Below are 16,448 nucleotides of genomic sequence, written 5' to 3'. Positions count from 1 at the left end.
CTTCTTGGGTCCAATTTCCTTGGTACTCTCTGAGCTTCCTGGATTTCCTGGAAGTCTATTTCCTTTGCCAGATTGGGGAAGTTCTCCTTTATTATTTGTTCAAATAAGTGTTCCACTCGTGGCTTTTCCTCTTCCCCTTCTGGTACCCCTATAATTCGAATGTTGGATCGTTTAAAGATGTCCTGAAGGTTCCTAAGCCTCTTCTCCTTTTTTTGAATTCTTGTTTCTTCATCCTTTTCTGTTTGGTTGTTTTTTTCCTCCTTTTGGTCCACTCCTTTGATTTGAGTCCCAGTTTCCTTTCCATTACTATTGGTTCCCCGTGTATTTTCCTTCATTTCACTTAATGTAGCCTTCATTTTTTCATCTAATTTGCGACTAAAATCAGCCAATTCTGTGAGCATCCTGATCACCAGTGTTTTGAACTGTGCATCTGAAAGTTTGGCTGTTTCTTCATCACTTAGATTTATTGGCTCTGGGGCTCTGAGTTGTTCTTGAGCCATGTTTTGATCTGTTTGTGCCTGTTATGTATGAGGAGAGGTGCCTTAGGTGTTCACCAGGGTGGGGCCACCCAGGTCACTGGTTTGTGATGCCGTATGTGGAGGCGGAGTCAGAGAGGGAGCAATGGTGGTCCTTTCTGTTCACTCCCTCCTTTTTATCTGAGGGCAAATGTGTGAGCCCACAGCCCTGCACTGCCAGGGCCTGTGCAGTCTGTCTCAATGCTCACCTCTTCACTGGTTTATCTGCACGCAAATGCGCGACCGACTGCAGACAGCCAGCTGCACCTCTTCCCTGTGTCCACCAGTAGCTAGCCTGCACCTGGGATCCACGCCCTCAGCTGCCTGTGTACTGGCCGGGTCGGGGTATCTTCCCTGCCTGACCCGCTCCGCTGCTGGCTTTGCCCCTCTCACTGGTTTGGTTTAGCTGAGTGGTTCATTGTTTTCAGACTACGTATTGTTAGATTTTCTGTGTGGTTTGGTTGCGTTTATTGTTGTTAAAACTTTGTTGTTTTTAGATTTGGTTGTGTGAGGAAGCAAAGTGTTTCCACCTATGCCTCCATCTTGGCGGAAGTCCCTGTACTGCTATTTCTAAATGAATATTTTGTGAAAGAACAGCAAACTCATAGTTATTAACAACCATACCTAAAACAAAAGCAATCTAAGAGGACAGCAAGATCAGGAGTGGAGCCACAGAAATGGAGATCACATGGAGGGTTAGCAACAGGGGAGTGGGAGGAGAAGAAGGGGGGAGAAGGTACAGAGAATAAGTATCGTAGATGGTAGGTATATAAAATAGACAGGGGGAGGGCAAGAGTAGTATGGGAAATATAGAATCTAAGGAACTTGTGACATGTGGACATAAACTAAAAGGGGGGAATGGTGGGGGTGGGGGTGCAGGGTGGAGGGGAATGAAGGGGGGAAATGGGACAACTGTAATGGCATAATCAATAAAATATATTAAAAATAATGAACATTTTAACTGTATATGCAAACATATGCCTTGCATTGCTCTTGGGTAGCACTGCCTTGCTAAAAGAATGTTTTTAAAGTGTTAATATCGATTAGTTGTCTTTTGGATTGATTTTCAAAATTTGGTATAAATGATATAATTGGGGTGTTTTTTTAATTTCTTTTTTTCTTTGAGGAGGGTTATGTCTTTGCAGGGTCTGTGGTGCCAACGTTGTATTCCTTTGTTTTTCTTAGCTAGGAAAATTAGAACAAGAGTTTTACAAGGATAGTGACCTGTCTGTGGGAACCACCATCAATGTGTGGGGAAGGAAAGTGCTCCTTTGTGACTGTGATGAATTTACAAAGACTTATTATAAGACTAAATATGGAATTGGTAAGTTATACATTTGTCAATTAGAAACTAATACTGAAAACTTAGAATCTTTTGTTCGTTGGTTAAGATTTTACTTTCAAGTTTCAATTGTTAAGCTCATAACAGCTATCATTTATTGAGCATTTGCTATCTGCCAGGCATTTATCATCTTATTTCTTCCTATTCTAGAAGGGTAAGTTCATTATCTCCCGTTTAGAGGTAAAAAAAAAAAAAAACCCTGAGGCTTAAGAGAGGCTAACTTGTCAAAGGCAAGTAAAGGGTGAGCCAAGATTTGAACTTTTCTGCCTGATGCCAGAGGCTTCTGTTTTTCCCTTATCGCACTCTACCTTACTACAATATGTGTAAGTGTTTTGGTCAAACAATCTAAACGGAAATCTAAATGCTTTTGTTTTCACTAAATTCTTGCTTATCACAATGGATGTAATTATTCAAGTTCTCTGGGGAATTCCCTTGTGCCAATTTGTTCTGCCTTTTTAGGGAAGGCTCAACCAGTTTTCTGGTTTCTTCCTAAATTTCGAATTCATTCAGGTTAGTTAAGCTCAAAATGAAAACCAGTGATTTATTAAACACCTATGAGGTTTACATCATTTTAGTAGATGCTGCAGCTACAGAGTTGAGTAAGGAGTTTCTAGGTTGGAAGGGGAGCAGAGACTTACAGCATGTTACCGTGTTGTGAGAGTCATCAAAACAGGTGGAGGATCTGATTTGGAGCCAGAAAAACAAATCCTTCATTCGTTAAAACTGTCAGCTAGCTCTGTACCCTTCCTGGGCCCTCTACCTAGGTTCCAGGTACCCTCCTGGAGGTGGCGAGAATTGTGAACGTCTTATATTGAGGTTCGGAGCTGGGATGGGGATGCTTATTCCTGTACTCCTTGAATCAGGGAGTAGTTTTATGAACACACTTCCCCAAGGGATGAGGTGGAAGCCACAAGCAACCATAACTTTCTAAAAGACAAGGTACTTCATCTCTAGAATAAGGCAAGGCCTTCCTATGTGTCTTGATGTTTCTATTGTGTAGTATCTCTGGCCTCCTGGGAATCTTTACACTGTGAGAGGAGGCACACCAAGTGCACCAAGGGGTTGGAATAAACAATTTCTCAATTTCACTCTTCAGTTCATTAAGGGGATTTGTTCCACTGCATCACCCAGATTAGTCAAAATGTTTGAGCTTTATAGGGTCATATTGGTGGCCTTTTCTTATGTTATTCTCTAAAATTGATCCTCTTTGGTGGACACAGTTGGGTGTATTTGTTTTGGGAACTATGGGCAAGAGGCAGCCAGGAATGTGCAGGTGGTGGCTGTTGTTGAGAAGCTGCCAGTAACCTTTAGATCACTGGGAGGAGAACTTGGTCTTTACTAAATGTACAGGCCTGTTTAGAATCAACAGGTCTTCAGTGTACACTTGAAACTTTGAAGAAAATATTAAAAATGATCCTCTAAAAACATTTTCTTGTGTTGTATTGACTGATTACCTTAATATAAAGGATGTGGTGAGGGTTCCAAAACATATGATCCCTTAAACATAAAGTCCAACATTTGGTTGATGTTTGTCTGTCAGCTTCATTTTGAAACTATAAAGATTGCATTTTGAAAAATAAATGTAGTGCTGGAGAGACATGGTTCATTGTCTCTTAGCAAGTTTGCAGGGATCTTTGAGAGGCAGAGTCAGTTCACTTGTGCACTCCAAATCAAGCTGTCCTCAGTTTCAAATGCCCTATGGTTCATTTCAGTTGAACCCTAGTGCTAATTTATTTATTCACTCTATGGACTTACTGTATTATGTAAAAAACTAGTTTGTGCCTTTAAAATTAATATAACATGAGCAATATACATTTAAACAAAATTATGATGCATTTTATAATCATGCTGACTTTTTATCTTTCATAACATATGTTAAAATATCTCCTTTAGTAGACACTATTGTTACACAACATTTCTTGAGTAACAACAGTGTACTTAATGTAAATAATGACTCGAAATTATATCCATAATGCAGGGTACGTAGAGGATGAATAAATACTCTTATAGTATTTACATTTTCGTTTCCTGTCTTTTTGGCAAAGTTAAATTAATATACTTAATGTTACTTAGATGGTTACTTTTGACATTTTAGTCTTTTTATATTCATCTGGTTCTAAAATTCATAGACTGACCCAATTTTATACATTATATTTTGATATCCTTGATGCCCAAACCAGGACAAAGTCCCATCAATAATTATAGTCATATTTCCTCCATTGTCAGTAATTTTGGTCAGTAGAATACCTGGTATCTCCACTCTGTAGTGCCACAGGAACTAGCTGACAATTGCTAATAGCACAGCTAGGGACCTCCCTAAGAAGAAGCCAAGGAGAGATTTGTAATGCAGTATACAATCTTTGTGCTTTAGTACCCTTTCTTAACTAATGATACCACAACATATCTGGCAGGAAAAAAATGGCAGACAAACTAAGAGAAGGAGTTGGCCACAGTCCCAAGAAAGGTGCTTGAGTAAGCTTTCTATTTATGTACAATAGAAGCAAAAGATGTGATAGAAATCCAAGAGATATCTTTACTCCTGTGTAAAACCCAATCTGATTCCTAAAAAGATGAGATATTTTTGTGCATTTAAGGGTTCAAAGGAGAAGGTGATTCCATAAAATTCTCCCACAAAACAGTCTAGTGTGACACCCCCCGCCCCAACACACACACGCTAGGCAGCTCGGCCATCCTGCTGGCCAAGGCTTGCCTGCCAGGCTGTAACACGTCACTCCTTCATTATTTAATATGGATGAACATGGACTGGCAGATGGAGACCTGTCAGACTTTCCTGTAGCATGAAGGTTGGAAAAGGCTTCAGGTCTCCAGCAGGTGTTTCTCTCACTGAAGGGACAGGAAATTGAATGTAAACTGTTTGTATTTAGAATTCTTTCCTTTGGTTATCTTTTCTTTGTCTATAATATGACTTTTTATGATCAATTCTTAGTGGCTGGGGCAACCAAACTAGTAAAAGACCATTCATTCCCATAGCCCTTCAACACTTAATAGACTGTACTGAAATTAAGGATAAGCAAAAACTCAAAGCCTCTTTGATTTTGTGGAGTCATTTCTAGCCATCTCTGAACTTCTGGTGCTAGAAGCAGCAGGGTATCCAAGATGAGAGTTTAATCTCAGGGGGGGAATTCTAGTCTCACCACACGGCCTCAATAGCTTGAACAATTTGCCTCTTTTTCCTCCCCATTGAAGTGAAGGGGATTGAGGATTAGATGATTCCTAAGTATTTTCTAGCCAGAGTTAGATAATTATGTGATTCACTAATCATTTGACTCCAAAGTGAATGTCCCATAAAAGATCATTTGATCTGGGTATTGGGTACAAGAGGCAAGTTACCTTGAAATTAATAAAGTTAATAAAGATGAAGCTTTAGGCTTCTCTCTTTGCAGGGACCCCAGTACAAAGCCCTGGGCCTAATTTTGTCTTAATAATTGCTTTGTCTTAATAATTAGGTATTCTTCTTCAAATTATATAAGCTTCAGGCCTCCCTAAACCTAGGTCCATATCTGGGTTACTAGAACATACAAAATAAACTTTGATGTAATGGATGGGTTTGCCCATCATTGTTTCCAACTTAGATGGCAAATGGTAAATCACTGTGAATGAACATTAACACTTCTTTGAAAAATATATCACGTTTGTAAATTTAATGGAATCTAGTTAATTGTAGATAGACATTCAACATATATTTTACAAGTTGCTTGGAATTGAAGGAATCAGATTGTTTGAAAGAGGTATTTCCCAAGATCCAACAGAGTGTCAGTTAAGAAGATATTTGAGAAGATGCTTTGCATAAAAATATTTTTTTCATCTATTCACCAAATATTATTTAACACCTGAAAAATGCATGATGCTGGGTTTATAGAAAACCAAAGACAGGAAACTTATTCAAGGGCAGGTACAAAATATCAGGAAATAAGCAATTACCCAGAGAAATGATATCTTAAGTCAGAGTATCAAAAAGACATATGTGGTATTAGAACAGTCACATGTGATGGAGTGCAACCGTTCTAAACTTTTATACACTAGATGGCACTGTGGGTGCAGAGGAACACTAAATTGGTTCTTAAGTTAAATCTGTTGCAAAAATTATGAAGTTGAGAAAATAACACTGTGTTATGAAATCTGTAATTTTAGGAGAAAGTATTGAATGCATTCTTAACTACTTTGCAATTCAATTTATGTCCTCTTTTGGTTAAACTGCTCAGATTAATATGTGAAGTTGTATGTATATGTCCCCTGTTAGAAGAAACTGATCATGCTCCAATTTTCTAATAATCACATAGAGCGCTCCCTGCCATTTATTTCTATGGTCCTTTCCTTTAAATGAAGGTACTAGTCGGTGGTGTGTTTCATGTAACAGTTAGTAATGATAGGGTCTACTGTAATTCTGCCTGATTCCAAGATCTGAACTTTCTTCATTACCAAAGCCTCACTTTGCAGCAAAGATAGCAATAAGAGAGGCTCATGAGTCACTTTTGTGGGGGCAGTCTGGCCGCCCCCATTCACTGAGTCAGTGAGAAATATTTGATATTGTATTCTGTGAGCAGTTTGTGCTAGGATGGAACAGTAACTCTTTTGGGGATTATGCTTGAGGGACATCCATACACAGTCTGTTAGGAAGTCTAAGGAAATGTGAAATTTGAAAACATTTTCAAATTAGAGTTAGAAATAGCCTCAAACCCTTAACCTTTTAATCAGTCTTTAAAAAAATCCTTCAATTTTTAAGAATTAGGTTGCCCTGGAAGACAAATTGATGCACATTTTCTATTACAGAGGTATGTGCTAAACTTATACTCTTCCATCTATTAGAACTTTGACATTGGAAAAGGAAATCATTCCTTATGTGAATTTTTTCAGTCACAAATGTCAATACATATGGATACTCAAGCTTGAGGAAGAAGAAATTAAACTCCGTGGGTGGTTGTATTGTTTTGTTGCTTTGTTTTGTTTTAGGAAATATCATGGCATCTTCTTTGCCATTTTTGGTGGGACAAATACAAGTGATTTAGATCTATCACATCAGTGTGTCATTTGCTGTGGAGAATACACTTCTCAGAATTTGTGCAACCTCACAAATGAGTACCTTAAAGCTCCTAGGCTGTTATAGATTTGTGCCCAGCTCTCTTTACATCTCCCTTTCTTCACAGATGATAAGTAAATAAAGAAAATCAACATTATTTATTACTTAACACTCCTCTTGTGAGAGTAGGCACTGGCTATTTTTAAAGGTTTTGTTTGTTTGTTTGGTTTTATTTATTTATTTATTTGCTTCATTCCTCTTTAGTACAGTTACAGTCTTTTCATGGGCAGTAACAAGAGCTACCTGGAGCAGTAGTTGGTGACAAAAAGTTTTGTGTTTGTTTTTTAACTAGATGGTGAAGGGCCATAGCCTGGAGTTGAGTTGGGGAAATGGGAGAGGTCTTAAAAAGTGGGCACAGGAGGAGGGAACAGTAAATGGAAAAGGTAAAGGCAAAATAGTCAGGAATCTGTCCTGTTTGAAAAAATATTTGATTAGTGAGTGTTGACTAAAGATGGGAGAGAGCTAAATTACAGCTTAAAATATGGAATGGGTCATATAAAGTTCTAAGTTTGAATTTTCATATCATTGGAAAAAGCAGGATGAACAAAAATATTCCAAAATGGGATGTGATGACAAAAGATAAATGTTTACTTATTTGACATAAACAGTTTTTTTCTTTCTTTTGAACTAATGATGACTATTGAGTGAGTTCTGTGGTTTTTGTAAACATGATTGAAGCCTACCCTCACAGGATTTTGCTGTGTTTTGTTTGAAAGAGTTTAAAATAGTCTACAAAGTTCTTCATGTTCATCTTAAAACATAACAAATCTTTCCAAACAGACATAATCAGGGCAAAAAAATATTGATGTTTCATTTGCCTTTGTTTTGTTCTAGACAACTTTACCTCAGTTCCATGCAAGGCTCCATCTCCTCCAAAAATAGAAGGGAATTTTCCACGTTACACTGGCTTTACTTCTGAAGTGGAATCTGTTCGCCCTTCCCTAGGCGTTGTGCCCATACCTCGTCCTAATGTGGAAGAATTCTGGAAGTTAATGGAAAACGACAGGTGCTTGAGGGAACCATGATTTTGGTCTGATCTTTCCCAAATGTGTTCAAGATTTATATTATAGTCCCTGTGATGACACAGATGACACTCAGCTCATCTAATTTCAAGTCTAGGGACACATTATTATAGCTTTTTAATGAAGTCAGTTAATACGCAAGTATTTACAGGTTTTTACTTGAGTAGTTATTATATTTTCCCAGTTTTAACTGAGATATAATTCACATATAACAGTATGTAACATAACTTTTTATATGTATATGCTGAAAAATGATTACCACAATAAAATTAGTTAATATTCAACATTTCACAGTTATATTTTTCCTTGTGATAAAAACCTGTAAGATTTACTCTCACTTTTAAATGTACAATATAGTATTGTTAACTGTATTTTCATGTTATATATTAATTGCATCCCCATGACTTATTTACCTTATAACTGGAAATTTTGGTCACCTTCATTTAATTCCTTCATCCCCCATTCTCTGCCTCTGGCAGCCACCAATCTGATATCTATTTCTATAAGTTTTTTTTAGATTACACACATATAAGTGAGGTCATGAAGCATTTGCTTTTCTGACATATTCTACTTAACATAATGCACTCAAGTTTCATCCTTTAAAAACATTTCGTGTTGTATTTTTTCTATTACCATTTATCTCCCTGAGTTTCATCCTTGTTATAGCAAATGGCAGGATTTTCTTCTTTTTTTATGGCTGAATAACACTCCATTGTGTGTATGTATGTACGTGTGTGTGTGTGGCATATATATATATATCACATTTTCTTTACCTATTTATCTGTCGTTGTACTCTTAGGCTGTTTGAAGTCTTGGCTATTGTAAACAATGCTAAAGTGAACATGGGGGTGCAGATATCTCTTTGGGACAATAATTTCATTTTCTTCAAATATATATACAGAAGTGGAATTGATGGATCATATGATAGTTCTATTTTTAATTTTTTGAGAAACCTCTATATTGTTTTCCAGAGTGCCTCTACCAGTAGTACAGAAGAGTTCTCTTTTCTCCAAATTCTTGCCATTGAGTAGTTAACTTAATAAGTGTTATTTGGAAATATCTAAAATCATATAATTAGTCAGATGACTAAGCTATCTTTATTATACACACACACACATGTGCGCATGCACACACAACTTTCTCTCTCTATATATTTCCTTATGATGGTCCCTAGGAAATGGTGTACAGTAGGGGTCAGCAAACTTTTTCTTAAAGGGTCAGATAGTAAATATTTTTGGCTTTGCAAGCCATATGGCCTCTATCACAACCACTCAACTCTGTAATTGCAGTGTGAAAGTAGCCACAGACAGTCTGTAAACAAATGTGTGGCTATGTTCCAATAAAACTTTGTTTATGGACACTGATATTTGAATGTCATATAATTTTTACCTATTAAAATATTATTATTTTGATTTTTTCAGCCATTTAAAAATGTATAAACCATCTTAGCTCACAGGCCATATAAATACAGGTAGCCAGCTGGATTTGGCCTGTAGGCTGTTGTTTGACTATCCCTGGCATAGAGACTTCAGTGATTTAGAATGTTTATCAGAATGTTATTTGGCAATTAATGTGATGTTTTTTTAAAATTACAGTTGATATAAAATATTATATTAGTTTCAGGTGTACAGTATAGTGATTATACATTTATATAACTTACCAAGTGATCACCCTGATAAGTCTTGTAACTATCTGATACCATACATATTTATTATAATATTATTATTGACTATATTTTCTATGCTGTACTTTACATTCCCCTGGTTGTTTTTATAAATGGCAATTTGTACTTTTTAATTCCTTTGCCTTTTTAACTCATTGCCCCCCAGCTCCCCTCCCATCTGTTAACCATCAAAATGTTGTCTGTATCTATGTGTTTTTCTGTTACATTTAATGTGGTTTTAATTTGAAAGTTTTGGTTGAGTTCAGTAACCGTGGAATACTCACATGGCTGAATATGATTTCAAAAGATGTACTTTCAAAATTATTTCTAATATATATGAGGAATAGTGTGTCCTGGAGTCATATATATAGAATGTGGGCACTGCCCTTAGCTACTTTTTGCTTTTTTAGGGAGAGCAAGTCTTGGAGAAAGAAGTTGGGGGAAAAGTGGTGGGAAAATGTTGCAGATGTTTGAATAGGATGTTGGCTAAACATTGAAATCCTGTGTAAGGGAAATAAAGGGTCAGGCAAACCTGTGGAGAAAAATGATAAAGGGAACATTTAGTTAGATTAGAAGGAGAAGAGACAGCATCCTGAATTTGATAAAATTAATGCAGTGAGATGCTGTTGTAGAACAGTTTTGAAGTAGAGAGAGCAATAGTTTAGCTATAACTGTAAAAATGGTGAAAATATATTGAGTTATATAGAATGTCTAAATGGCTACCTTTGCCATTATATAATGTCCTTTGTATTTCAAGAAATAATTTTTTATTTTTGAGGACTTTAGAGTTTTTAGTTTTCAGTTTTAGAATCTATGCTACTCAAAATGTGGCCCCCACACTTGTTAGAAATGCTAATTCTTGTGCCATACCCCACATGGGGGTGGCTGGTATTGTGTTTAACCAGCCCTGCAGGGGTTCTAATGGGTACCAGGGCTTGAGAACCACTGATTTTGATCACATAAGAGGGGCACCAACTCATAATCCTTCCTTATAGATAGCAGTGTTTATAGTAAGGTTGCAGGGCAGGCTTTTTGATGGATACTTTTCACTAACTGCTGTTTTTAAGGACAGCCACCCGAAGGAGGAGGGCAGAAAGAATGCCCCTATTGTAAAAGGAGAAGGAATTTTTTTTGTAAGTAAACAAGATGAAACATGATTCAGGGTGTTTCTTCTGGAGCCCAGGGGAAAACAATTCCTAGTGGGTAGTTGCCTTAGTCTGTCTTTCTGTCTGTATCAGGTCAACTTGCCCACAGAGCACAGGCTATAGACAATATTCCATGTTCTTGTCCTGTTGTCATGGCTAGAGGATGGTGGTGCAAGTACAAATGTGTCTAGTTTTGTTTCTTTCTGTCCACTCTTCATTCTGTGCCAGGAATGCACTTCTCTCAAGCTCCTCCTACACGGTGACCTTGTTTCCATATTAATGGGTACATTTAGCTGGACACTAGTCATGTGTAAGCTGGAGACTTACACATGACTTTGAATAACTCAAGGTTTTATTTTTATTTTTTTGTTATTACAGTTGTCCCAATTTTTCCCCCTTTGCCCCCTACTCCCACAGTCAATCCCCTCATAGTTGTCCATGTCCATGGGTCATTCATTCATGTTCTTTGACCAGTCCCTTCCCCTTCTTTCCACTATTATCTCCCTCCCACCTCCCTTCTGGTTGCTGTCAGCCCGTTCCAGGCTTCCATGCCTCTGGATCTGTTTTGCTTGTTAGTTTATTTTGTTCATTAGATTCCTCTTATAGGTGAGATCACATGGTATTTGTCTTCACTGACCAGTTTATTTCACTTAGCATAATATTCTCCAATTCCATCTATGCTGTGTCAAAAGGTAGGAGTTCCTTCTTTCTTTCTCCTGCATAGTATTCCATTGTGTAAATGTACCAGTCTTTTTAATCCACTCATTTGCTGATGGGCACTTGGGCTCTTTCCAGAACTAAGCTATTATAAATAGTGCTATGAACATTGGGATGCATAGGTTCTTTTGAATTGGTATTTCATGATTCTTACAGTATATTCCAAGCAGTGGAATCACTGGATCAAAAGGCAGTTCCATTTAGAGTTTTTTTGAGGACATTCCATACTGTTTTCCATAGTGGCTGCACTGATCTGCATCCCCACCAACAGTGCACTAGAGTTCCCTTTTTTCTACATCCTAGCCAGTACTTGTTAGTTGATTTATTAATGATGATCATTTTGACAGGTGTGAGGTGATGTCTCATCATAGTTTTAATGTGCATCTGTCTGGTGACTAGTGATGTTGAGCATCTTTTCATATGTCTCTGGGTCCTTTGTATGTCCTCCTTGGAGAAGTGTCTATTCAGGTCCTTTGCCAATTTAAAAATTTTTTTTTTGTTGTTCAATTATAGTTGTCCCCTTCTCCCCATTACTTTCCTCTTGCCCTACCCACTCCAACCTTCCTCACCATTGTCTTTGTTCATGGGTCCTTTATACATGTTCCTTAATAATGCTTCCACTTCTTTTCTCTGTTGTCCTTCTCCCATCTGGTTACTGTAAGTTTGTTCTTTATTTCCATGTCTCTGGTTATTTTTTGCTTTCTTGTTCGTTTTGTTTGTTTAGGTTTCACTTATAGGTGAGATCATATGTTATTTATTTGCCTTTGCCCATTTTTATAATTGGATTGTTTGTCTTCCTGATGTTGAGTCATATGAGTTCTTTATATATTTTGGAGATTAAATTCTTGTCCAATGTATCATTGGCAGATATGTTTTCTTATACAGTTAGCTCCCTCTTCATTTTGATGATGATTTCTTTAGTGATGCTTTCTTCTTTTTAGATTGTTACAGTCCCATTTGTAGTGTCATATAGCATAAGAGAGGGTTACCATATCTGTTTGTTACTTATAAATTCAATTATGTACCAGAGAAAATGGTTGGCAAGCTATAACTGCCTGTCCTATCCCCTGTACAGTATGAGATCTGTCTGAAGTTTGGGAGACTAGGAACTAAGAAAACAGTTATGGAGATCTGGCTGTTTTGTCCAGACTGCCTTGGGGCTAGCCTTCCAAAATGCTACTCTCCATTTCACGTGAGGCCTCAAACTGGGAATCTTGGTGCCATGCTTTTGCAGTCCTGGTTCCTTGGACAGTCTGAGAAAAGGGCAGAGAAAAGCACTTTCTGCTTATGCAAATCAGAAACTTTTTTGTTTTTCTTTTTGTTTTTTTAATCACTGTGGCTACAAGGAAAGAATGAATTTCAGTTAGGAAAATTTAAAACCTCCCTGCTTAGAGTTGTGACAGGGAAGTGACAAAATACATGGTTTATTTTACTATATGCCTCCTTGAGGTAATGATTTTGATTATCAAAGACTTCCCCAAGGATTTAAGATTTGCTACTTATTCTACATTTCACTAGCTGATACATGTAGACATGCTTCTGCTGGCACACCATAAATTAATTTCTTCAATGATAAGACAGTTAGCTTTGGGAACATTGATTCTAGATTTTGATCCCATCTTCAGTTTACTAGATTATTCTCTTCATGAGTAGAGTTGTAAGTGCAAACTCCATTCTATAGGTATCTTATAGCAACTTTCTACAAACATTTATTGAGCACTTAGGTATAAATTGTTATATTTTTTTTAAAAATATTTATTTATTTATCTTTAGATGGGAAGGAGAGAGGGAGAGAAGTATCAATGTATGGTTGCCTTTCATGCATCCCCTGCTGGGAACTGGCCTGCAGGGAACTGGCTTGCAACCCAGGCATGTGCCCTGACTGGGAATTGAACTGTGATCCTCTGGTTCACAGACCTGCGCTCAATCCACTGAGCTATACCAGCCAGGGCTAAATTGTTATATTAAATAAAGTTAATAAGATGCAGTCCTAGTCCTCAGAAAACAGACTTGTAGTGGCTACTTATAGGATGGGTGATAAGTGAAATAATATAGTAGCATTTGAAAGGGAAAAGGTAATTTTTTCCTTAAAGGGACTTGGGGGATTCTGGGTACCTAGGAGAATGACTCAGGGAGGAGAGGATGTGGGGATAGAAGAAATAAAAGAAATAGGCATCAGAAAGTGGGAGGTGAAATGGGTAGGTGACTTCAGGTCCCTGAGGAGCACACCTGCTGGTGTGCTCATGCTCAGGCAATGAGGGCTAGATGTTGTTCTTGCTGACATGATTGTCGTGATTGTTAACTAGCCTCATAAGTAGGGAAAACTGTTTAATGCTGCTGGTTTGAGTAGTGTGTTTGTGGTATTTGTTTTGGGTACATTTTCCCAATGTGTTCTGGGTACATTTTCCCAATGTGTTACCCTGGACATCTAAAGAATAAGTGATATTTTAATAAATTGAGAAAATTCCTCTACATATAGATTTACAACCTTAGTAAGAAGGTGGTTGAACTTTTCAACTTCAGAGAGTTTATTCTACTTATCTTAAATCCACAGCACACTGCATGGTGGGGGTGGGTGCAAAGGTACAAACTCTGAGTTATAGAATAAATCATGGGGGTGTAATGTACATCAAGTGACTATAATTAATAATGCTGTATCATATAGTAGTAAGTTATTAAGTAGATCTTAGAAGTTCTCATCACAAGAGAAAGATTTGTAACTGCATGGTGACAGATGATAACTAGACTTATTGTGATTATTGCATATTATATACAAATATAAAATCATTAAGTTGTACCCCTGAAATGAATATAATGTTATATGTCTGTTATAATGCAGCTAAAAAATCCATAGCATGCCTTTTTCAGGTTTTATTTTACATATGTAATGTGTTGAAGATTACTCGTATAATGCTGTAACCCTCATTTCTCTTCCATTTAGCTATGGCTACATGAGCAATATACTCCGATTCTTTGCAAAACTGATTACAGACAAATGTGCCGATGAGGACAGGCTGTTTGTTATTTCATATGTTCTCAGCAATAACACAATTTCAGTGTTTGAACCCATAGAGAGGAATTCAGGTAAGAGATATGCCTCTGATAGCAATTTTCTCAGAGCAATTATCCGTCTCTTCACTTTGAAATTTAAGGAGTATGATCTGATTTTATATACTAGATGATCTAAGAGAGTAGCTTTTATTTTTTTACCCGCTAAAATTTTTTTTACAAAGATTTCCGAATGAGAACCCAAACATATAAAATGATAAAAGAGGAACAGATGTGGTTGGCTTGGGACTGGGGTACTGGGGATGCCTCCTTTTGAACACTATCCTCCCTTCCTCCATAGCCTCTAAGGCACCTCTGTGGAATCTAAGGGCTGGATACTACCAATTCCACTGACAGACCACAAGACAAGAGGAAATCTGTATTCTTGATAGTACTGTTTATGAATTTTTTTGAAAACTATATGACAAGAATCCCAGATTAACAAATACAATGTTTTTAAAGACTTTATTATTTATTTGTTTATTTATTTATTTCTAGATGGGGGAAGGGAGGGAGAAAGAGAGGGAGAGAAACATCGGTGTGTAGTTGCTTCTCATGTGCCCCCCACTGGGGACCTGGCTTGCAACCCAGGCATGTGACCCAACTGGGAATCAAACCGGTGACCCTCTGGCTGGCTCTCAATCCACTAGGTCACACCAGCCAGGGCAACAAGTACAATCTTCAGAGTCCATCTTCTTCTGGCTTTCCTCTCTGTTGAGGCTATTGTCAAGGTTCTGGCACCCAGGCCCATGGAATACCCTTCTGCTGTGTCCTGATACTGTGGCCATTGCTGAGGAGAGCCATTGATTTTGATTTACTAACAAGTGGAATTCATGGAGCTGCATGGCTGTGTTCTTTTTTTCCCAAAATGTTTTAAACTGTTATCTGTGCTGAAGACACTAATTTGGGAAGAATAATTAGTGGTGTGCTGGTTAACAGGCTCTCTGGAAAAATTTTAAAAGGATCTAGTTTGTACCATCTGCTAATTCTATGGTGTAAATACCCCAGCCATGGCCAATTTCAATTTCAAGCAATCAGTAGTTTAACAGCTGGCTTGCAAAATCCCTGAAATTGAACAAGCAGCTTTATGAGCTGATATGAGCCAGTCAGCACACCAATGAATGATGAATAATTTGTTTAATTAAGTCAGGCTCCACAGTGATTTGAATAATGAATCAAATCTCAAAATATGAAATCAAATAGGGATGAATATAAATTATGCTCTTAAAGGTCAAAAAACAAACTCTATACATCTAGAATGGGGAAGATATGGCCAAGCCAATTGCAGCATACATAAAACAGAAAGGGTGCTGGTAGTCCACTGTAAGCTGACTAGTAATAATAGTAGCCATGATTGAATACCCACTATTATCCTTACAAGAGCTTTATGAGGTTAAGTTTTATGTTAGTTTAGGTCTTCTAAGAGGCAAACCCCAAGATGGTATTAAATGTGCAAGAGATTTATTATGGGAAATGCTGGTGAAGGAAAATGTGAAAGGAGCCAGAAGAGGCTTGGGTGAGCCATCAGACTGCAGTGTATGTCTGACTCTTGCAAAGGACATAGGGGAGGAAGAAAGGAAGTGGTGTTAGACCACAGTGGAATTCTAAGAAAGTTCCATTCAGTAAAGTTGACTGGGAGTTCTAGAGCCAAAGTCAGTACTTGGAGGCACCCCTGTCTTACAGGTGCCTTGTATCTCTGCCTTATTTAGGCATTTGTTGACAGCAGCCAGTTGGAAGCAAGAACTCGGCACCAACCTAGGGATATAGTTCAGAACAAAGTGGCTGGGGTCTTCCATCAACTATGTTCCCCACAGTAGGCAGTCTGAGTGGTACATTTTCATGTCCCCAGAAATTTTATTCCCTTTGTATTAATGAGAATTCAGAGGGGTTCAGAGAGG

The 16,448-nt window shown here is 37.6% G+C and overlaps 1 protein-coding gene across 2 annotated transcripts in view; it reads left to right on the top strand.

Annotated features, from left to right (window-relative positions):
* The window catches only part of EFHC2 (EF-hand domain containing 2), a 248,066-nt gene that overhangs the window by 104,915 nt on the left and 126,703 nt on the right, over nucleotides 1-16,448 (top strand). For both annotated transcript variants that reach the window (XM_037168130.2, XM_037168129.2), the window contains exons 7-9: nucleotides 1,701-1,839; nucleotides 7,790-7,961; nucleotides 14,444-14,586. In XM_037168130.2, the coding sequence (XP_037024025.2) occupies nucleotides 1,701-1,839; nucleotides 7,790-7,961; nucleotides 14,444-14,586 (454 nt within the window). The remainder of the gene's footprint in view (nucleotides 1-1,700; nucleotides 1,840-7,789; nucleotides 7,962-14,443; nucleotides 14,587-16,448) is intronic.

The sequence above is a fragment of the Artibeus jamaicensis genome, unplaced genomic scaffold, assembly GCF_021234435.1.
Source record: "Artibeus jamaicensis isolate MK-2021 breed Jamaican fruit bat unplaced genomic scaffold, CSHL_Jam_final contig_60, whole genome shotgun sequence".
NCBI lineage: Eukaryota > Metazoa > Chordata > Mammalia > Chiroptera > Phyllostomidae > Artibeus > Artibeus jamaicensis.
Note: the sequence above shows the minus strand (reverse complement) of the source record. Positions and strands in the feature narration are given on the sequence as shown.